At 48.2% G+C, this 21,537-nt stretch overlaps 9 protein-coding genes across 9 annotated transcripts; 3 read left to right on the top strand and 6 right to left on the bottom strand.

The window, feature by feature from the left end:
- Nucleotides 1–34: 34 nt before the first annotated feature.
- On the bottom strand, nt 35–1,939 carry LY89DRAFT_783352 (FMN-linked oxidoreductase). The gene is made up of 2 exons (XM_018222669.1): nt 351–1,939; nt 35–294 (listed from the first exon to the last, which is right to left on the bottom strand). The coding sequence occupies exons 1-2, from the start codon at nt 1,860–1,862 to the stop codon at nt 226–228; spliced, it is 1,581 nt and encodes a 526-aa protein (XP_018069502.1). The 5' UTR covers nt 1,863–1,939; the 3' UTR covers nt 35–225.
- A 300-nt stretch (nt 1,940–2,239) lies between these two features.
- Nucleotides 2,240–4,012, bottom strand: LY89DRAFT_719766 (MFS general substrate transporter; the record flags this gene model as incomplete). The annotated part of the gene is made up of 2 exons (XM_018218519.1): nt 2,240–3,696; nt 3,749–4,012. 2 exons carry the CDS (start codon nt 4,010–4,012, stop codon nt 2,305–2,307), a joined length of 1,656 nt encoding a protein of 551 aa, XP_018069501.1. The 3' UTR covers nt 2,240–2,304.
- Nucleotides 4,013–4,985: 973 nt separating this feature from the next.
- On the bottom strand, nt 4,986–6,286 carry LY89DRAFT_735280 (alpha-N-arabinofuranosidase 2; the record flags this gene model as incomplete). Its single annotated transcript, XM_018219993.1, has 4 exons — nt 4,986–5,101; nt 5,147–5,861; nt 5,908–6,079; nt 6,132–6,286. The coding sequence occupies 4 exons, from the start codon at nt 6,284–6,286 to the stop codon at nt 4,986–4,988; spliced, it is 1,158 nt and encodes a 385-aa protein (XP_018069500.1).
- Nucleotides 6,287–8,310: 2,024 nt separating this feature from the next.
- LY89DRAFT_783350 (uncharacterized protein) lies at nt 8,311–9,886 on the top strand (the record flags this gene model as incomplete). The annotated part of the gene is made up of 2 exons (XM_018222668.1): nt 8,311–8,316; nt 8,444–9,886. The coding sequence occupies 2 exons, from the start codon at nt 8,311–8,313 to the stop codon at nt 9,884–9,886; spliced, it is 1,449 nt and encodes a 482-aa protein (XP_018069499.1).
- Nucleotides 9,887–10,047: 161 nt separating this feature from the next.
- Nucleotides 10,048–11,152, bottom strand: LY89DRAFT_618947 (phosphoribosylaminoimidazole-succinocarboxamide synthase-like protein). Its single transcript, XM_018210856.1, has 2 exons — nt 10,904–11,152; nt 10,048–10,856 (listed from the first exon to the last, which is right to left on the bottom strand). The coding sequence occupies exons 1-2, from the start codon at nt 11,051–11,053 to the stop codon at nt 10,083–10,085; spliced, it is 924 nt and encodes a 307-aa protein (XP_018069498.1). The 5' UTR covers nt 11,054–11,152; the 3' UTR covers nt 10,048–10,082.
- A 1,889-nt stretch (nt 11,153–13,041) lies between these two features.
- Nucleotides 13,042–14,130, top strand: LY89DRAFT_783348 (uncharacterized protein; the record flags this gene model as incomplete). The annotated part of the gene is made up of 3 exons (XM_018222667.1): nt 13,042–13,482; nt 13,534–13,767; nt 13,833–14,130. The coding sequence occupies 3 exons, from the start codon at nt 13,042–13,044 to the stop codon at nt 13,938–13,940; spliced, it is 783 nt and encodes a 260-aa protein (XP_018069497.1). The 3' UTR covers nt 13,941–14,130.
- LY89DRAFT_648309 (chromate ion transporter) lies at nt 13,887–15,638 on the bottom strand (the record flags this gene model as incomplete). The annotated part of the gene is made up of 4 exons (XM_018212008.1): nt 13,887–15,178; nt 15,226–15,347; nt 15,400–15,447; nt 15,519–15,638. 4 exons carry the CDS (start codon nt 15,636–15,638, stop codon nt 13,981–13,983), a joined length of 1,488 nt encoding a protein of 495 aa, XP_018069496.1. The 3' UTR covers nt 13,887–13,980.
- A 1,583-nt stretch (nt 15,639–17,221) lies between these two features.
- LY89DRAFT_750399 (uncharacterized protein) lies at nt 17,222–18,535 on the top strand (the record flags this gene model as incomplete). Its single annotated transcript, XM_018221199.1, has 3 exons — nt 17,222–17,491; nt 17,605–18,424; nt 18,475–18,535. The coding sequence occupies exons 1-3, from the start codon at nt 17,410–17,412 to the stop codon at nt 18,533–18,535; spliced, it is 963 nt and encodes a 320-aa protein (XP_018069495.1). The 5' UTR covers nt 17,222–17,409.
- Nucleotides 18,536–18,977: 442 nt separating this feature from the next.
- On the bottom strand, nt 18,978–20,857 carry LY89DRAFT_685954 (uncharacterized protein). The gene is made up of 5 exons (XM_018215181.1): nt 20,579–20,857; nt 20,362–20,532; nt 20,232–20,316; nt 19,981–20,184; nt 18,978–19,927 (listed from the first exon to the last, which is right to left on the bottom strand). The coding sequence occupies exons 1-5, from the start codon at nt 20,735–20,737 to the stop codon at nt 19,140–19,142; spliced, it is 1,407 nt and encodes a 468-aa protein (XP_018069494.1). The 5' UTR covers nt 20,738–20,857; the 3' UTR covers nt 18,978–19,139.
- Nucleotides 20,858–21,537: the final 680 nt, after the last annotated feature.

The raw sequence follows: 21,537 nt of genomic DNA, 5'->3' as shown, positions 1-21,537 counted from the left end.
TGCAGCTTTTGACGCTTTTAATAGAACGATTAATAGTATAGCCAAACTTTAATATTTTTCTAACTACAAGTCAAGCCCTTATAGAGAAATAGCTAAAGAGCAATAGCAAACAGATTATAGCTTTATATATTTATATAGTGGAGATTTAAGACCTTAAACTATAAATTCTTTTTCGGCACACCGGTTTTTTCGGCACGCAGGGATGGACGTTAATACACTTCTGTCCTATTTCTTCGAAATCTTCTCCTTCATCTCCTTCTTGATCCTCGTCATAGTCCCCGAGCCACCATAAACCTATCGCAAGTCAGCACTAATCCCCAACATCACGAAAGAGGGTAAGAAGAACTCACCAAAGCGGTATATATCTGCGCCACACTAGCGCCCGCATTCAAGATCTCTAAAGCCTGCTTCCCATTCGTGATGCCACCCGTGGCGAAAATAACTTTTGGTTCGTAACTTGGAGCTGGTGTTGCTGCAGCAGTCAACGCTTCCTTCACGGATTCGATCTTCTCCGTGATTGCGGAGCCTGGTTCGTCTCCCGACGAGATACCTGCTACTGGTTTGCTGCTCTCTTTTGGCTCCTCTTGCTGGGTGGAAACAGGTGGTCCCTGATCAAGGAGCCGTCGGTACCGTTTCACCATGTTCAATGTCCTCTCGAACATTTGGGGACCGGAGAATCCTCCTTGTTCATCCAAGATCTCTGTTTCTTTCGCGGTCAAGTTGATGTTAGCTGGTATCAGATTCTGTCTTCGTTTCGTGGTGTTGCCGACGATTACGCCGTCTACTCCGCTTTTCCAGATCGCTTCTACGATTCCTTCCATCTGCTCGTCTTGGTCTTCGTCTGGTGAGACTTTCACCATGACTTTGGGTGTTGTGGGCCGTTTTACGGATTTTGCTGCCCCTACCACGCCTTCCAGGATCCGAGTTAGAGGTTCGACTCTTTGCAGTGTCCGTAAACCGGGCGTGTTTGGACTGCTGACATTGACGACCAATATATCCGCGTAAGGAGCCAGCCTTTCCACACAATAGACGTAGTCCCTCTTAACAGCCTCAATATCCTCATCCTTCGTATCCTTATTCTTCGCAACCTGAACCAGCAGCATTCTCCCCTCCGTCAAGCTCCCCGGCGGCACACCCGCCCCACCGCTCAACACGAATTCCTCGGCTTCTTGTCCCACCCCATAGCCTCTGCTATACGCAAACAAACGCACCCGTTCCCGCAACCGTCTCGCCATATCATCCGCCCCCAACGAATTAAGCCCATACCGATTAATCAACACATTCTGACTCGGTATCCTAAACACCCTGGGCCTAGGATTCCCCTCCTGCGCAACCGGCGTCGCGCCCCCGACCTCAACAATCGCTGGACCAAGCGCAAACAGCGCGTCTGGAATTTCGCCCAGTTTATCGATCCCAGCAGACGTCCCAATGGGATTATGCAGCTTCTGTCCAAAGACCGTGACGCTCAGATCCGCGCCCCTTGTGTCCCGCGAGCTGCCGTCTCGTTCGCGCGGGTGCAGGTTGAAGGAGTAGAGCGCTTTTAAGGCCTGGGTCCCGACGTAGTGGGCGTCTTCGGCGTCAGGGTAGAACCAGCGGATCGCGGGCACGACGAGCCATTGGTGCACGCTGGCTCTTGTGTCGGTGATGTAGAGGTATCCGAATGCTGCGAAGAGAGCCAGCGAGGTGCCGTAGAAGAAATTCTTTAGTCGGATGACGGGGGAGCTGGTTTCTGCTGCTGTTGATGCGGGGCGGGAGGTTTGGAAGGTTGGTGGACGGGGAGCGATTGGGCGGGAGAGAGGGAAGATGGGGTGTCGTATCGATGCTCGGGTTGTGCGGAGGAGACGCATGGAAGAGGGCGACATTGCGCGGAGGGGAGTTGAGGCGCGTTGGGAGTTCAATGGCTTGGTGAGTGTCGAGAGGTTCCTGGTATTGTAGATTTTGAGGTACAGCAGGTTACACGATAATCGCGCTAAACAATCGTTCCCCCTCAAAACCGTTCCCACATACCATGCATCAAACTACTTACAACTCTTTCCTTACTATGCCGTACAATTTGGAACATAAGATATTTTCTTCCAGATTTTCTGGGACAATATGAATGGATCCTACATTATGGACTAAGATTTGAATGACGAAGCGGTATGTAAACGACTTCCAGTACGGCGTATGTTCCCTCCGTTCTCGAATCCCGCAAGCTCTGGAACGATATTTGTTTTCATTTCAAGCTTTACGTTACTTTAGATTATTATAAAGTATATCTGCCGACAATTTCAACCCCGCTCATGCAATCCATCGGTACTCGCTTCATGCCCTCATCACCTTCTGGAAGACTTCCACCCTGCTAGTCCAGCTTCGACATCTCTTTCCAAATATGTACATCGGGATGGCCATCAAACAGATGAAAACATGAATACCGCCGATGATCGAGAAAACTTCTTTTGGCCCTTGTGTGGAGATCCAGGAAGAGATGAAGTAATTCATACCGAACGAGTAAATGTTTCGCAAGTTGATTGCTGCGAAAGCTTCAGGCGCCTTGTCACGGTGGCAATCTGTCAGGTATCCATAAACGGCAATGGACATGAATCCGACTCCGAAGTATTGCATCCCATAAAAGATAACAGGACCAATCCAGGGATCTTGATCTTGGAGAGAAATACCAAATCCAAAGAACGACATTCCTCCGATAATCAGAGTTATGATGACGAGAACCAGACGGAACTCTGGTTCGTAGATACCGTTGTTTCGGCGACTCATATACTTCACGATCCAGTCGGCAATTGGACCTGAGATGAATGCTCCAATAATGGACCCGATGAGTGGAGAGACGGCGACAAGGCCAACACCGGAGACCGAGAAGTTGTATGGAGGGGCGGTAAAGAGCTGTGCCAGAACACTTCCGACTACGACCAGCCACGATGTCGTTAATCCGTACGCAAAGAAGGAAAACAGGACTTGAGGAAAGATGAGCATCATCAACGGTCGAGTAAGCACTTTCCAGAACGAATCGTCACAAACACGTCCGTGGAATATCCGAAGCTCATAAGCATACGAATGTTTCTCCTCGACAGGCTCGTTGAGTTCAACACGCTCAAGAGACTCAACATGAGTTGCAGCTTCTGTTGCGGTTGCCTTTTCGTCCAGAGCAAGTTCAGCAGCTTTGTCGTCTGTTCCAAGATCGATGTTCAAAATCGGGTCTCGACGATACGCTGTTTCTGGGCAGAAGAAGAAGAGGACCAGGATCCAGACTCCGTATATGACAGCACAGATGCCATATGTCCAATTCCAGCCAAGATCTTGGATGATGTATCCAGAGATGATACTTCCACCTCCCACTCCAACAGAAAGGCAGAGACCCCAGGCCGCAAGTCTGACACCGCGTTCGTGGACGAAGTAGAGGTCGGCGATCGTTGTTGTGACTAAGACTTCGAATGGGGACATGCCGATACATCCTATGAGACGAGACGCCAGGAGCGAGTGGTACGAATGTGCAAAGTATCCCCAGACACTGCTGATGAAAAGGAGGAGATTGCCCAGCAAGAAGATTGGTCTCCGACCCCAGATGACAGCCATGGAATTTGTGAAGAAGCAAGAGACTCCAATGACAAAGATACCCCATCCGAGACCACCATTGAGATCGTTGTAGGACATATCGAATTGCTTGGCCATCAAAGCAAAGCCTGGAGAAATCATGGGTCCCTAAGCAAATCCCATCAGCCTGGTACTCCTCAAAGATAGGCAAGACACTTACCCATGCACCGACTACAGCGGTGTCAATACAGATGAAGAAGAGCATCATATCTTTCTTCCATAGCGGCCAATTCAGAGGATCATTTGGACTCTTGGACGGCTGCGGCACTAGCAGAACATCCGAGTTCCTGCCTTTATCGTGGCGAAGTGCCGACGTATCAAGATTCCCATGATGGTGTTGGTGGTCTGCTCCTACCACATCGGTGAGGAGAGCAGTCCCAGGGACATGCTCAAGATGAGTGTCGTCCAATACGCCGAGTCCCATTGTTCTTCTTTGACAATAAAAGGTGGTTTTCTCTCAGGAGAAATCTGGGATCTCCTCGTGGCCATGCCAGCATCTTTATGCCAACACTTCTAGCTGATGTATCCTACCCCGGCCCCGCATAAGAGCTTGACCATCTTCTCCGCATCTAGCACACGCAGCGTTCAGGATGTGGGGTGTCGAGCCCTAGAAATACCGCCCCACCCCTTGCAGCCCTTCAAAACCTGATAGGTGCCTTCAAATTACAAACAAAGTCTCACTGCATATATCCTCAACCTCAAACCACATCCTCGTTGATTCGCCCGATTTATCCGCTTTCCTGGGTCTCTGTACATGCAGAAATCATCTCATCTCCAAACCTTTGGAAATGAGCACAGACGAAAGCCATGAGAAGAACGCCTTCGCGAAATCCCCAAAGCATAAAATGAGTCCGGGGAGGAAAATAACGCCTCGCGGAGCCCCACACTACCCCGCAGCTTTGGTTTGCTGTCAAATTTGATATCTACTCGACTCGGCTCGATGTTGCCGATCCGTTCGGGAGGTGGACAAGGGTCGAGACCGCAATGAGGTGGTGATTGGAGATGTGTGGTAAGGTCCAGATTCTTGTTAAGTTTGGGGTCCAATGGGTTTCTAGAGCTTTATCGACCATGGATGGGTGTGAAGTTGTGCAACTCGATCGCATTGTTGTTCAATCGACTCCTAAAGGCTAGTGCCTGGCAACTCGGTCTCGGTCTCGGTCTCGCCAGTTCTCAAAGCTATTAGCTCTTCATTCTAGTTGTTTTTGTGAAGAAGCCTTTCACTTGATTTGTTACGCCTCATCATTCGAGGTTGTTGTTCACTTTGCTACTAAACGGCACCAAAAGTTCCGAAGTGATCGGGGCATTCAAACCTTTGAAGATCTTTCATCGTTTATCACAAGGACAATCGATGACAATATTCATGTGATATTCATATGGTAATTACAGGCCATCTAATATCAATGCGCTTGCCCTGCAGGAACCGGAAATGGCCCATTTGCTGCCAGAGGGAAGTTTGGAGTACCATCTGAGTTCCAAGTGAATTTCTGCGTTCTCACAGTTCGATAGATGTTTGCTGTCTCTATTAGCTAGAAGTACATACCGGGCAGCGAGGGCTTACAAGGTGGATTAGGCGTGGTCAAAGCATGATATACCACATAGTCCTCACTTCCATCAGGACTGGTCGTGTAGCTGGCATGTCCAGTTCCATAAACGCCAGCTTGGGTATTCTGATGGAACACACATCCATCTGTATGCTTCTTCCAGCTTTGGTACTGCATGGGATCGTTTCCAACAAGCTCTAGCATACCGAGACAATAGAACGGTGTATTCACTCTCGCTGCTGAGTATACGACGAAATTTTGCCCAGTGGTGGGATTCGTCAATTGCTCGGGACCTTCGTTCGTTGCTAACCTCCCAGCTCGGCCATACGGTACCTGCTCCCATGGCTGATCAGGCACAGAAATCATTCTCCGATCCGTCAGATTCGATGCCACGGTCCAAGGATCCGAAAGCTGAGTAATGCAGAGATTTGCTGGCCAAGCACTGTAAGTGTTTTCCCAACAGCTGTAAATATGGTACAGCTGATCATTATACTGAAAGAACGTCCCATCGATAGCGAACTGATCGAAAGTATCGAGCATTCCTTTCATGGTAAAATTGCAAGTCCAAGGATCTGGACCGTCCCCTTGCAAGACGAACATTCGATGATTGACGGCTGGGCATTCGAACGGACACATTGCGTCAACAAGTGGTGGCGGGGCATCGAAGTCTGGCGTCGCGCTGAAGATTATGTACCAGGTTCCGGAGATGTTGTGGATTTCCGGAGCCCAGAGCTGCTCATGTTAGTCGAAGATTGCCGACATTGAGAAGTGATCGTACATCGGTGGCATACGGCAAGCCGCTATTTGGATCTGGATTGAACACCACTCTCTCATCGGCATGGTCCCAGTCATCTGTCAGAGATTGAGAGCGCTTCAGCGTCACGTTGTCGTTGGTGGAATACGTGAAGAGATACCATCCTTCACCGTTCGATTGGTACCTCGTCATCCATCTACTGGAAGTCAACTCTGGCTCAAGAAACTGGTCTCTGGGAGCAGGCTTACGGATCTCCAACGTTCAATGTCATGATCGGGTTCGAATATGTGGCATTCGTGGTGAAGTTCGTGCCCACATCCGTAAAATTCGAGGATCCGCCATTATTAATATTTTGAGCTGAAGCTACAGCGCCACCAATTACCAGAAGACTGAGAAACTTCATGATTGCAAACCTGGCTATCCTGAATTAGATCCATGGTGAAGTATTTATACATTCTTCCTTGCCTGCGGATCTTTACTCGGCCCGATGTCAAGAAATGTAACGTTTATACTCTTCTCGAAATCTCATTTCTCGCAGCTGATCTGTACGTACATGGAAAGGTTTTGATGGAGAAATTGGGGTCGTCAAGTGAGGGGTTGGCGGGGTCGTTTCGGGTCATCTTGTTCCTGGCGGATGTGGCGATCCGTGAGGATCAACATCCTGGTGATCTCTTTGGCTTCATCTCATACCCTCATCACAGTCAATTGCCACGATTTCTCATCAATGCAATGTTGGTATTTGAAGATGCAAGTGCAGTTAAAATTAATCGAGTTTCTTCACCGAATAGCTCTGGATCTTGCGAAGTTCCCTCAGTGCTCTGTTGTTTAGTAGTCTCTGCAACCTTGTGCGGCACAGTTAAACTTTAGTTTATCTTGTAGCCCTTCTTCTGCGTGCGATATTTTGATTCTTTCGTAATTGGAATTTGTTGTTCTCGGCCAGCGTATTTCGAGAACAGAGCCAGTTGATCACATCTATGCTCTGTTCTACCTCGGCCTTAATGTGACGAAGACAATCATCCAGAAAGATTGTCATCCTACGATACGTAGGGATTTTACATTATCTTCACCAGATCACCATCTCAAGTGCTTCACCAAAAACCGACATGATTCACAAAGGCCGAAGTCACTCAGTGTTCAATTTTCTGGAAAAGCCTACAGAAGAATCTTCGATGTAAGCTTGCCATCTCTTGATCGAAACTGTCTAAACGTCGTTTATTACGTCCTTCGAGTTCTCGAACTTTGCTGATGAAAAGAAAATCTCAAATCAGCGTGGTTTGCATGTTCTAAACATGAAGGAACATCGAAAGTTTTGCAAGTTTTGTTAAATGTTCAGTTTTAGAGCAATGCGAGCTCGTCGTAGTTATTGGTAGGTTCATTTGACTTTCTAGTATAGTTTAAGTCGGTCTCTGCTGGCTGCTTATAAGCTACGTGTCCCGAATCTTCGCTGTCCAGTTGGCTTCGTCAATGTACGTCTGACTCCCGGACACGATGTAAGTACAATCAGATCTGTTCTTGTAGCATGATCAAACTATCACAATTTAGAACTCGGGTACACCCGTGAATACTAGCACCTAGTGTTCCGTTGTCTAACAAAGGATGATATGCCATATCACGTGCCTTACATGTGGTCTCCTCTCCCAGTCTCTCGAGAGCCACATAGACGGTGTTAAGCGTTCGTCCTTCAAAAGACAGAGAAGTGAAAAGTCTTATATGTGGTCTGGTTGCAAGCTCCACATGTCCTTTGACACTGACTAGACCTATACAATACTTAGTGTTATTTGGATTTGGACTGGTTGAATCCCATTTTGATTCAGACTGCAATCGCATACACTGCTATATAGTTCCCAGTTGAAAATCAAATTATTCACTCTTCACCCTCGCTTCAGATCGTACGGCTTTCGAATCTTGTCCATATCATTCACTTTCACTTTCACTTTCACTTTCAACCTACCACCCTATCGCGAACACTTATTTCCACCTTGCTCTTTCATTTTCAACCAACCTACCCTGTCGCAGAGATTCATTGCCAAACTTCTTTAGTAGGAATCTTGCAGAGGAAGCTTGGTATCGACAAGACTCCATTTCCACTTTACGCTTTTGTTTCGATCTGGGTCGCAAACATTGATTCCCACTTTGCGCTCTCGATTTCAACCTACCCTGTTGCAGACAATTCATTCCCAGACTTCTTTCGCAGCGACAACGCAAAGGAAGGTTGGTATCGATAAGAATCCATTTCCACTTTACGCTTTCGTTTTCAATCTACCCGGTCGCAGACTTCGACTTCAGACTTCCTTCACAGCATAGGGAGAAAAGAGGCTTGTTTGAAAGCAGTTTTCAACTCTCAATTCAGAGTTTCAACTGTCTTCCGATCTAATGGTTTCTCATAATCGGGGCAGCTTTCAGATGCTGCCAGTCGAGCTCCGGCTCATGATTGTGAGTAACAAATTCTTCCGTGCTTTCCTCTCCCTAGACACCAGTTTGGTGTATCGGGTTCCAGAGAAGACGTTTATACCCTTCGCCTCTCATTCCCAAAATAAATCTCGGTACTAATTTGCTGTAGTGGGAACATCTTCGGCCTCGAGCAAGAGACACTTCTGGATCAGAGAGCGTAATCCAAGGGGATGGCCTTGCAATCCTAAGAGCTTGTCAACAATTGAATGAAGAGATAGCGATTCCTCTATACGAGAAAGAAACTCTTCAAATCCGTGTCGAGTCCGACAGAACAAAATGGCTGGCCATCGAAAGCAGCCTCGGCGCAAGCTGGACCATTCCAAACATACAGCATCCTCTGTGCGAATCTTTCAAGAACCTGCCGTACGGAGAATTGCAAGGTATCCAGATCTGGATCGATGCTCCCGAAAACATAACTCAACTCTTTTGTATCTCAAGAAATGTCCGCCACCTTGTCAATCTGCTAGACCAAGCTGGCAAGCTCCCTGCAGTTTCAATTCACCTCTCAAATACTTCCAACAAAACATGGGCAGAACAAGACGGAACAGCCCAGAGAAGCCTACCTGGTAGATATGCAAAGCCTGACTACTTTGTGGCTCTTCTACCTTTTTGTCGACTGCGGAACATTTCTCAAGCCAGTCTGCATGTGCCAAACGGCTTCATCGAGGAAGGAAATGTCGATTTGCAACTCATGGAGCAAGTCATGGGGCGAAACATGCCTTTTGGATCCTTCACCGGAGATGATGAGCAAATCTGGTACGACAATGAGATGCAAACAGACTTAGATGACATATACATGCATCTTGAGAGAGAGCTGGATACGATGACTGGACTGGACCCAAACATGTTGAGACTGGAGCGCTTCATGTCTTGGTACGACGATAACGGCGAATCCGAGTATGTTCGAGAGTTTCAGCGGATGCTTAGCGACCAAAGGCTAGTGTATACGCTGGACATTGAACAACGACACGCGTATCTGTTAACATTCAACCCGCTGTCAGCCAACATGCAGAGAATGCGCCTTCAGTTGGATCTGGCATCACGTTTCCGAAAAGTCGGATTCCCACTCGAGCGTCGATGGGACATGCAGAAGTACATCGAGTATAGGCGCTATGTCGAAAAAACTAGTCGTCACGCAGGAGACATCGACCTCGCGAAAATGGTAGATGAAGAAGTAATGGCTCAGATGAAGTCAGGCTGGAGTAAAGAGGCATGGCGAGACTACTACTCTGAAGGAATTCCACCTTTGGATGACGATTCCCAGGATATCGAGGAATTCTATTTGCAAATGGGTGACGTCGATGCGTTATCATATGGCTTGAGCGCTGAAGAAAAGCCACAGGACTTTGCGAGGATACATGCGCGGGAGCAAGAACAGTCGATAGACTTTGGTGCGGGAGAGGAAAAGAGAATGGCCCTCGAAAGCTTGCTTAGGGTGCCTGTGGATAGCGATCTAAGAAGGTCTATAGATGGAGAAGTGTTACAGCAATCTGGGTTGCTTGTTGAGGGTTGGGACACTGGCCTTCAGATGATGAGCTCCCTAGGCTTATGAAGCAGAAATGGCCTGATTGGTCCAAGTAATATAATATAAGAAACTCCTCGCATTTGAATTCCAGATCAACGGGCAATATGCTCCTCAACTCCTCTGTAAATGGTTGTAACACTTGTGGCACTCATTCGAAAGTCTAATCCTCCAGAACTGGAATATTATGGGTGAAAATCTTGCTTAAATTTGCTGCTTACTTATCCTATCCTTGAATAGCATCTAGCCACTTCTGACCCGTCAACTTCTCAAAAGCCTCCCTATACTTCGCCGCAGTCTCCTTCACCACATCTTCCGGCATAGCCACATTCTGCTTTCCCATCAATCCCTCCTTCGTCAACCAATTCCGCAAATACTGCTTATCATAACTCTTCTGATCATGACCAACCTCATACTCATCCGCAGGCCAAAAGCGACTCGAGTCAGGCGTCAAGACCTCATCAATAACCACAACCTCATCCGTGTCTTCGTCTAAACCAAACTCGAACTTCGTGTCGGCAATGATGATACCTCTCTCAGCAGCATAGTCCCGAGCCGTAGTATATAGTTTCAGAGCCAATTCCTCAATTCTCTCAGCATATTTCAGGCCGACGATCTCAGCTGCTTCTGCCTTGGATATATTCTGGTCGTTCTGCCCAGCTTCTGCCTTCGTACTCGGGGTATAGATAGGTCCTTGTGGGAATGCCTCGCATTCCTTGAGGCCAGCGGGAATTGGGATGGTGTGCACGGTTCCGCTGCGCTGGTACTCCTTCCATGCCGAGCCAGTGATGTAGCCTCGGACGATAGCTTCGAGTGGGAAGACCTTTAGACGGCGGACTTGCATTGAGCGGTTTTGGAGGAGGGAGTGTTGGGATTCGGGAATCGAGGAAGGGAGGGTGAGGGAGAGAAAGTGTGTGCGGAGGTTGGGGATCAGAGTTGGAAGTAACTTGAACCAATGCGCGGACAGGAGCGTAAGAAGAGTTCCTTTCGATGGGATGCCCTGTTTCTGTGAGTATGCTGCAAGAGTGAGAGAAGAGAGGGGTTTACATTGTCCATGATCACATCGTATGCCGAGATGCGATCCGTCGCGACGAAGAGGAGAGTTTTCGAGTCCACTTCATACAGATCGCGAACTTTACCCTTTGCAATCTTTGGAAGAGCCTCGATAGAAGTCGAAGTAACAGCAGTGTCTGCCATGGCTGCGAGGCTCTGATTGTATGGTGAAGTCAAAGAATGAATGAAGAAGTTGTAAAAGTCGAGTCGCAAAAACTTTTTATTTGAATACCAAAAGTTGCGATCGCGGGGCAGGGTGGGCAGGACTCGGGCCCGGGCACTACGGTGATATGCTAGTTTATTTAAGCGCTAAAAATTAGCTCCAATCACATTTTACCCTGCTGTAAACACAAATTTGGTAATTATTGTAATACTATTACGCACCAGAGGCAGGTTCGCGATGAAGCTCAATATTCTTTTCATCTTCTCCCTCATCTTACTGGGTGCAGCCATAATACCGTTCAACGTCTGCAAATCATTTTCATTGGCAAGTCTACGTCTGCTCTGTGAATCAATCCCCCTTGATTAATGATTCGTATTTATCGAATAAGCTGAGATTCATGGAATATTGACTGATTCATAATTTATTCATCAAAACATATTGGGCCTAAATTTAATCTCTGATGAAGCTCTCGCCCTAACATATAAGATAGTTGATCTTGCCTAAGGCTCTTAAATGCACACCGCACACCGCACTCCTAGCACTCTACAACTGTATAAAACACTCTCCTAACTCGTACAATCTAAGACCCACTAGACGCACCAAGCCCCAGAGATCTGTGGTTTAAGGGATCATCTACCCCAAATGTCCGACCGTCAATAAGATTGTGAAGACCGCATTTGAAGACATGTTGACTACATTTAAGACACCCCATGCGCCGTCCTATGAGATAATACCATCACCTTTCTTGAGGCTCTCATGGCCAAACTCAACGTCACCTTGATCCAAATAGCGTTAATCAACAAGGCTGGGTACGCTTACTGTCGATAGGATCGGAATGGAATGTTGCCAGTTGCTGTTGTGGATATATTGAGATTCAATGGGAGCTGCATTGTCCAGCATTGGGATGTCATCCAAGCGAGACCGACCAATGCAACACCCCCGCTTGCGATGTGGTCTTGAAGGACGATTGGGACGATTGGAATTTGCGGATGATGAATTACAAGAGGTAAAATGGCGCTGGTCCTAATCATGTGGATGGGAAGTTCGATCGCGGCTTGCCCTCCATCCAAAATAGCAATGCATTTCCATGACACCTGAAATTGCCCCTCCTATCTTCTCCTATACGTTTTTGTAAGATGATTATTTATAAATCCAAGTTCAAACGCAACAAGCGTCTCCATCTCCGCAAGCCTTTTGTCCCCAAAATCGTACTACAATGCACGTGCATCCATCAGTCAATGTTGCTTGTTGCTACTCTCCGGAGTCGAACTCTTGGCATTTTCTTCCTTTCTAAACAATGGTTACCTCAGACTTGAAGCAGGTATGGAGCGAGAAATCTAATGTAAATTCAAAGTCAATTGAGGACAATGGGAGGAGATAAGCGAAAAACTAGATCGCCCCTGACCCAGCCCAACCAAAGCTCGCTTAAGCTCCCTATTGTCCTGTATTCGCTTCTACCTATTGTTCGCAGAGGCCTTTCATCTGAAGCACAATAACGAGTTTGCATGTCAACTGTATTTTGGGAAGTGAATTGGAACATGCAGAAATCAATTACCCTTGGCATTGTGCGCCATAAATTCATCTTGGACACAAACCACAATGTTCAAGCTATTTTTTCGTCGCACTGTCATAAACCCATTTCTCTGCGCAACTTCCACTTCTTCTTCTTCTTCCTCCCAGCAACAACTTCAGAGAATACACTTTCGACTCCTTCAGCTTGGACCTTCGCTGCATTTACTTGCTCAATTGCGCTGGCGCTTTGCGGATTGGCTACTCTCAGTCAACTTTCAACAACTTCAACACTTCTTCCATTCGGACCCTTCGCCTCAATCACGGCACCTACCATCACACCAAGTGTATGATCCTTGAACTCCTGTTCATTTATCTCGCCTCAAACATCGTATTCAAAATCTCCTTCGAATACTTCTGTGTCAGTCAAGCGCCTACAAGAGTCAGACAATCAGCCACAATGAGAACCAAACGAGCTTCAAGCACACCTACTCCGGTCATCGACGACGACGACGACTATGATGTCCCAGACATCTTGCAACGCAGTAGCATGATGGGTACAGGCTCATCTTCCACTGGTCATGCATCCGTCGATACCGGCCCGGCGCCATCCACCCGCAAGACTACCAAAAAGGTCTTCGAACCTTCCAAAGAAGTTCTCATGATAGAAATGAGACTTACTACCGATGAGATGGAGAACGCGGTTTACTTGAAAGAAATGTTCGACGTCATCAAGAAACGAATGAAATTTGAGAACAGCAAAGACTCCCCCGAAGTCATTGCTGCTGACTGGCACTCGGTCGCGTCTCACCTCTTCCATTCTGCCCACAGAACCACCAAGGATCAAAAGTACGATCGGAAGACCAAGAGGAACTGGTACCTTTGCGAGGATGAAAAGACCGTAAGTATAATGCCCACCAACTCAGAGAACCCAAGTGACTGACTCTTATAGATGCGCAAACACCCGAACATCAAGAAGAAGAGTTGCTTCTTCTATGTTGCGAAATATGTTCCAACATCCCAACCACGCATCCAATTGTTCCAGGGAGGCACGGAGGTCGAAGGACCGGTGATGAAAAAGGATTGGGACATGTCCGATCGGAAGGCTCGAAGTGACTTTGTCTTTTCCGAGGGAGGAACGAAGAAGCGTGGAAAAGCCAAAGCCGGGCAACTACCTGAGACACTGGTGAGAAAAGATCTCATCCACGCACTTGGAAAGGCAAAAGGCAGTGCTCGGGGACGAGGATCCAGTTACAGGAAGAAGATGGCGGCACGAGCAGAAGTGTGGAAGGAGAAGGGTGCACACCCCTTGAGCAACTGCGTTCTTGCTCAGCGAAACTTCCTGAGATCATCTGTTAAGCGCAGCGCGCGCAACTCAAGATGAACATTCGAATGCAGATCATTTGACAACCACACCGTATCTGATCAAGCCCATCGTCGCACCAAGCACGATGGCAACTGGTGCATTGACATTGAACCACATCCCTCCCACATAGCTCGTGACTGCCACAACCACCCACCACGGATCATCTCCCAAACTCTTCCCAGCCTCAAACCCCTCGTCAACATATCCAATCTGCCACAATCTGTAGACCGCAGTGTAAATTAATCCAACAGCGGCAGCATTGATACCCCTCAGTGCGCTCTTCACCCATCTCTTCCCTCGAATGGCACTCCAGATACCCATTGTTCCGTGAACAGTGATGATTCCAGGCAAGAAAATTCCAAGGTATCCCAGCAAAACTCCAGCAGCAGCATTGTATCCACCAAATACGGCTGTTAAAGCACCCAAGAAAACAGCGAAGTTGAAGTTCGGTCCAGGAAATGCTTGGACGATAGCTAGACCGAGAAGGAAATCTCGAGGTGAAACCCAGCCTTCAGACACAACGTATTCTCTCAATAGAGGAATGACGACTGGTCCGCCGCCGGAGATGATGGTTCCGGCTAGGAACATGTTGGAGAAGAGGTTGAAGAGGAGAGGTTTAAGGGGAAGTGTTCCACGTAGGACCATGATTGCGATGAAGAGGAGGAGGAAATTGACGAGAACGAAGGACCCGAATTGCCAGGAGATGTTGAGCGTGCGTGCTGCTGGGATGATGCGTGGTTCGGGGACTGTTTCTAAAGCTACTGTGGCGGATGGCTGGTTGTCGGATTTCGACTCAGCAGTAGCTGCTGTTGCAGGTTTTGAGGACGCCGCCGGTTTGTCCTGTTCAGATTTGACGTTTGTGGGCAATTCGAGATCTTGATCCTCTGGATTCGTTTGCTTCCTCTTTCTCCGGAGACTAGTGATCCATTTTGCTGCAGGATGAAGGACTCGATAATCGAATATCACTGATGTACAACCAGCAAGCATCATCAGGAGTGGAAAATACCACAGAGCATTGTACAGGAGTCCAGCACAAGCACCGAGGACGACTAAGATTCTGGTCATCTTGTCCGTGATGGCCTTTTGGGCAAGTTGGACTGCAGCTAGGGCAATGATACCCACAACTGCTGCGTTCAGGCCAGAAAGGAGAGCATAGGCTTGACGTGGGAGACTTTCGCCGATATGGGAGACGCCAACTGCGAATCCGTACATGCCGAGAGCACCGGGCAAGCTGAAGGAAGTAAGCTCAAATTTCACTAAGTTTGAAATTCTACTTACGTCCAGATGATTAATGCCAACACAGCAGGAAGGAATCCGAAATGGATCAGGTTCAAGCAATAGTACATTTTTGTACTACCTGGCCCAGAGAATGCCTGACAGACGGCAAAGAGTTCTTGGTACTGAGATTCACTTAGCCACTGTAGAACTCCCAGACTTCAAGCATGAACTCACCATCTGTTCAGCAATCCATCCTAACTTATTGACATACTTGTCATGGAACTGCTATTTGTCAACACGTGATCTCATACTGTCTTTCAATGTTCGTGCCATCTGATCTCTTGAGAACTCACAATCTTGAAATGGACAGGAGGTCCGCCGAAAGCCGTGAATCCCAAATACCACCCTTGCTCTAGCACCTCCCATACCGACTTCGCGACACGACTGGGATTCCATTTCGAGGTGATCGCCATGTTGTCCGTCTGGTATTGAGGCCGAGAACGAAGATTTTATCAACATGCAGTTGTGAGATATGTAGATGAATTCTTCGGTTCATTAATCCCTTATGTCTTGGTGATATGTCGCTTGCAAGAAGTGATTGGAGCGCCCAAACACGTGGGTTGTGTAGCACGTGATGTGGGGCCTTGGCAATTGTGAAGACAAGACAGGTATTGGGGCTCGATTACCCTTGCTCGATGTGGATGTTGTTCTTGTTGGTGAAATTCCATTCACTTCTCAGTTCGAGGTCTCCAAGGACCAATCTGAAGAACTCGACATCTCGCCTCGAATTTGATAGAATTCACACGTCCTCCATCTGAGGGTATATGGGGAGAGTGTATAGGAAGTTCTCATTGCTCCATACAAGCACAGTCTTCAAGTCTTCCGGGAGGTACTGTCCGTGGAGGAAGAGTTTGCATTTGAGATCACGCGATAAGTAAAGATGACTCTGCAAGCCTCCTTTCCTCCCAAGAAGACCATGATCGAAGGGAGCGAAGAAATGTCTAAAGTTGAATGTAGTATCTTGTGATCCAGTAGAAAAGAAGAACATTCACACGTCTGCACCACTTGTTGAGACGGCCATTGGCATTCTTCGTAATCAGCGGAGGTCAAGACTGTGTAGCTTTTGCCATCCACAAAGGGCCTGTCCTTAATTCGATAAAGTAAACAACAACACTGTCGTTGAAGGTCGTACAGAGGTACAATGTTGGATGTTCATAGCTAGATACATGAAGTTTGAGATCGCCCTTTACCTCGCAGAGAACATCGGGCGTCTCCAACCACAAGCTCATCCCAATACCACCGTGCCTAATTACACTTCTTCACCACTCTCGATACCAGAGAATCAACGAAGATTCGCTTCGTGGCATTTATTCATCGCGCCGCGGTGAAGAGGTGTGAATGTGGAGAAGAATCCTCTGCGGCCTTTGAATGGTCAATCAAAGCCTTGAAGAGCTTGGGGAAAATACCGGCGGAAGAAATGGCTATCTGGGCGAAAGATAATTGTCCAAGGCGAGACCTAATATTCGTGGTAATAGAGTATATGAATTATTTTAAACCCATGCACTCGGGAACACGAATAGTGTACTAGATGCCAGAGGAATTCGAGAAGATACCCACATTGAAATTCCCCTCTACAGACGGTCTACCGAGACGTGCGAGCTTGTCTGTGGTCAGAATGTAGGCAAATCATTAAGCCTATAATTAACGACATCGACCTGAGTTGGAGAGTGCCGTTCTTAAGGGACAGACAGTGAGTGGCTTCAGGGAAGGGAAATCGGAAAGAGAGGATCATCAACAATCTAGTCATTGCAGCAATGTGAGTAGCACGTCTGAAAAGAGTCGGTAGAGGCAATTGACTGGACATGGAGCTACAACTCAGAAAGAAGACTTTCAGACATGCGCTGTTCGCGCGAATCTCAATTTCTGCAACTCCTGTCTCCAACCTCTGTTTGTGATAAAGAAAACCTTGGATGACGTCTGTTCGGAACTTAATCTGAGCTTTGCGATTTTCTGGGCTCTGTCCGCATGCGCTTTGATGGAAATGGAAGGAGGTGTTGTTGTGCTTTCCCAAGTTCATTAGCGCCCACAACACGACAAACCCACCTTTCCACCTTCGACTTTCTTCCTTTCTGTCTTCCATCCTGCAACCTCAGTCTCATGGTCAACGATATCAAGCTCTGTATCCAGTCTTAGTCACGTCTTAATCACGTCTTGATCAGTCCCAGGACGTGAACAAAGCTCACCATGGCCCAACCATCAGCGACCACGCCTCTCACAACCTTCACATATTTTCCACGTCTGGCGATTGAGCTCCGACAGATGATTTGTACGTCAGGTCCCGCGTTTATTTCAAAGAGATTCCAGAAGTCGAGCTTTCAGGGCGCTCTGCCGACCGAGCATGGATATGGGTCTATGATACACTTACTGATTTGTGTTTAGGGAAGCTCACTCTCCAGCCCAGAGTTGTGGAGCTCGAATTTGGCAACATCGGTTTCGAAGATCAAGACAGTCTTGATTCCAGCTTCGAGTCTTATGGTGGCGAGAATGACGAAGACGATAGAGTCGAACTAAACAGCCGGAAGGGCTTCTACACAACAACCCGCAATCCTATTGTTATGGAAGTTTCTAGGGACTCTAGAAATGCGGTCCTCCACTTGTACCCGAAATGCTTTGGATCACTGTGGTATCCAAAGTGTACTCGGTTCAATATGGCTATCGACACGCTATACATCGGCTCGGGGCTCTGTAAGGTTGTGCCCTTGTTTTTCGGTATTCTCTCCAAAGAGGAAAGACATGGTATACAATATCTGGCTTTCAACCGCCATGATTTTGACTGTAACTGTCTTGATCTTGAGAATATCCTGTCTGGACCGGGCTTCCTTAAAAGACTTAAGCATGTCATCGAGCACATGAAGAGCCTCCGAGAAGTCCTGATGGTTGAGCCAATTGAGTGTTGGTTTGACACTGAGATTCAAGGTTTCGGTCAGTGGATAGTACATTCGGATCCATCATTCTCGAATGAAATATCGCTCCACGATACGATCCCAGGCATATTCGACTGGCTCGAGTGGAATCTTCCAAACTCTACAGAATTCACGAAGGATTGGAAGGTCAATCAGCGAGTAGTTTTGGGATGGAGAAATAACATCAAGTTTGTACTATTTCCAGACAATTTGGAGGTCTTGGAGAAAGCTCAGGCCATTTCTGTTGCCAAGCCCGCTCGTCTTGACGACGTTCGTGGCAACTATTATGATAGCCTGTGAGTGCCGAAGCTTCAGACATCCCCCTTCTTACTGACCCTATAAACAGTATCTCACGAATGACCACTTCATTGCGAGTCCTCGGCGATCGCATTCTGACCCCACATTGAAGAACCCTCTATCATCATCGGTTGGTATCTCACCAACATTTCATTGGGATCTGGGAGCCGAAATACTTTCAGTGGTACGTTCCATCCCGCAGAGAGACTTCTACCTTGCTAATGCCATTCTAGCCAATAAAATACATTCTTGCTCCCTCCTGGTCCATCGAGCTACTCAAGTTGCTATTTGGCATAGTTGAAGAAGTTTTGGAACATTCCCCACACACCCATATCTCTGCGCACATGCACTTTCCTTGAATTTCGACGTTAAGAGACGAATATTATTGATCACAAAAGGACATCTGGAGGCCATCAAGAGTATCGACACCTGGGAACAAATATCCATCGAAACTTCAAGCTTCAGATATTCAGTGGCCAATTGATCATAGCATGAAACACCACATCCATTCACGAACCACTCCCCAAAAACTGCAAATGTGAACATGATGTCGTGACATTGATATTGTTACAGATCTACATGTTTCCCCTGATGATACACCCAAGAATCGAAGCCAAGCTGGCAAAGCACCCCACAAAGAATGATAATAATACACCAAACCCTCCCCCATCGCACTCTCAGCCCCTTTCCCCCCACCAACTCTCCTCTCACCCTCTACCCAACAGTAAAAACCTGCCCAGCACCCCCATCACAAGCCCCATCATCCAACAACCCCGTCCCCGCATTCGGCTCCAAACACACACTCCCCACCGGCTCCCCGCTCTCGGGCTGCAACGTCAAACTACTCGGCTTCGCCGCCACATCATACGTAAACAACTGACTATTCGTCGTCGCGCCGCCCCCATCCGCCCTCCCCCCACAAGAAAACAACAACACCTGATTCCCGGCCGCGCGCCTGGGATCGAAATTCAAACAGCCCTGCGTCAAACTACTAACCACCAGCGTCGCGTTCACGGCATTGTTATGCGCGCCCGCGGTAATGAGGTCGAATTGCTGGCCTGCGTCGGACGAGGAACACGCCACGATAGCGACAGGGATCAGGTTCTGGCGAAAGTCGCCGGCGAGCGGGTTGATGGAGAGGCAGGAGCCGGACGAGGTCTTGATCGAGACGGATGTGAAGGCCCGGGTGGCGGTGTTGTCGCGGGGGTTGGATTCTGCGGCTGCGGAGGGGTTGAGGACGCCGCCGGCGCCGGAGACGGGGACTGCTGAGGTGGGGTTGGAGGATATTTCTGTGGCGGCTGCTGCAGCGGAAGAGATGGGTGCAGAAGTGGTGAGTGCGGAGGAGGAGAGGATGGTTGTTGATGCTGCGGCTGAGGCGGAGGCGGAGGAACGGGTCATGGTTAGGATTGTGGTTGAGGTGCAGGATGAGGATGAAGAGGAGGTTGAAGCGGCTAGTTCTGAGACGGGGGAAGAGACTGCTGTTGAGGAGACTGCTGCGGAAGCTAAGGGTTTGAGTTAGTTCAGTGGTATTTGTTATGGAGTGAGGGCAAAGTACCAGCAGTCGTTGAAGCAGAGACAGAAGCTGCACTTCCTCCTCCGAATGTGAAGGATTGGGTAGAGTCCCCAGAGCATGCAGCTGAGTCGAGGACATTGTTTGATGTAACGGTCAAGCACGTTCCTACAGCGTTGATGGGAGCCAATGCAAGAGGTCCTGCGCCTCCGGTGAAGTTGAAAAGCTGGGAATTGGTGACAGCGCCGCCTGGACATATTAGCAAAGAACGAGACGAGACTGAAAAGATGGCATACCTCCATCAGCTCTTCCACCACAGGAGAACATGATGACGGTGTTGCCAGCAGCTCGGCGAGGATCAAAGTTCATGCATGCTTGAGTCTGGTAGGGTTAGCTTTATTCAAGACTTGGAAGGGCAGGACTTACCAAAGTGTTTACAACAAGCATCGTTCCAGCTTGGTCGTCATGCTCTCCAGCAGTGATAACATCCCAAAGCTGTCCTTGAGATCCATCGCATGGTGCGACTTGGATTGGATTCAAGTTGGCACGGAAATCACCTGACAGCTCATTGATGAAGAGACATTGTCCATCCGAGGTCTAATGATCAGCCAATATCCCAATACAACCTAGCGATGAAACTTACCAGAATTTCAGTATTGGCGAACGCTCTCGTAGCAGTGTTATCTCGTTGTTGAGCCTCTTCAAAGGCAGCAGTATTCAAAGCAGCAACAGTGCGAACCTCGATCGGCTTCGCCAGGGCCAGAACGGCTGTCGTGAGAAGGAGAGAAAATGATGCAATCATCTTGAAGAAGAAGCGAAGTGAAAATTGTTTTGTTTGAAGGAATGTAAGACTGCACAGCAGTTGGATGCAAGGAAGACAATCGCAAAAAAAGAGAACGAAGAAAACGTAGAAGGTATGCAGTACCAGCGAGGTGCAGAACGAGAAACAACCAGAGAGGGACTTTCCTTCTAGATATATCCTCCTCTCTTCATCCTTCACGCGCGCGACGAGAGATCCTACTGTAGGTACCTACCTACCTACCCAGCACAGGTACATGCTGCGCGGTAAAGGAGGAATTAGATCCGTTTCCAAAGGTTTCATGGCGTCCCGTCCCCATTGAGCCATTACTCGCATCCCGACCTCACGATTTTCGCGGGCGGCGATCATGTTCATCCCAAGGGTCGGAAGGTGTGGGCGCGAGCACGTCGGGTGTGAAACCCGCAGCGTTGGAGAAGTCGTCTGAAGTCGCGGATTGACGCCAGGGATGATACGCTAGCCGAGCATCTGATACCGCGCCGCGGGATCTGATATGATGAGATGGCACCGCGGCGATAATCACCCTGCATGCACATCCTGGTTTGGAGGTTCTGTTGCTGGGGGAGCAGCGGGAGATGAGAGGAGATGATACAGGAACGGATGGTACCTGCAGTTGAAACTTGAGAGGTCAATCCTTTGCATCTGATCTGGCCATGTCGTGACTTATTGTTTGCGGCACGGGACCTGGAAATCCACGGCGGGAATGGCCGCTGTCGAGATGGCCAAAACAATTTTTGGAAAGCCAATAATATTGGCATCCCGAGGCAAAGGTTTATTTCCAGTTC

This window comes from Mollisia scopiformis (assembly GCF_001500285.1).
Source record: "Mollisia scopiformis unplaced genomic scaffold LY89scaffold_15, whole genome shotgun sequence".
Taxonomy (NCBI): domain Eukaryota; kingdom Fungi; phylum Ascomycota; class Leotiomycetes; order Helotiales; family Mollisiaceae; genus Mollisia; species Mollisia scopiformis.
This window is presented reverse-complemented; position numbering and strand designations above follow the sequence as displayed.

What these genes read in the sequence shown, in the direction of transcription:
- LY89DRAFT_783352 (XM_018222669.1), bottom strand. Translation starts at nt 1,862, where the DNA reads ATGTCGCCCTCTTCCATGCGTCTCCTCCGCACAACCCGAGCATCGATA. An exon ending in CGCAGATATATACCGCTTTG is followed by an intron (nt 295 to 350) that starts GTGAGTTCTTCT and finishes GACTTGCGATAG; the next exon opens with GTTTATGGTGGCTCGGGGAC.
- LY89DRAFT_618947 (XM_018210856.1), bottom strand. Translation starts at nt 11,053, where the DNA reads ATGGCAGACACTGCTGTTACTTCGACTTCTATCGAGGCTCTTCCAAAG. An exon ending in ACGATGTGATCATGGACAAT is followed by an intron (nt 10,857 to 10,903) that starts GTAAACCCCTCT and finishes TCACAGAAACAG; the next exon opens with GGCATCCCATCGAAAGGAAC.
- LY89DRAFT_685954 (XM_018215181.1), bottom strand. Translation starts at nt 20,737, where the DNA reads ATGATTGCATCATTTTCTCTCCTTCTCACGACAGCCGTTCTGGCCCTG. An exon ending in TGCTTGTTGTAAACACTTTG is followed by an intron (nt 20,317 to 20,361) that starts GTAAGTCCTGCC and finishes TAACCCTACCAG; the next exon opens with ACTCAAGCATGCATGAACTT. An exon ending in CTCTGCTTCAACGACTGCTG is followed by an intron (nt 19,928 to 19,980) that starts GTACTTTGCCCT and finishes TCAAACCCTTAG; the next exon opens with CTTCCGCAGCAGTCTCCTCA.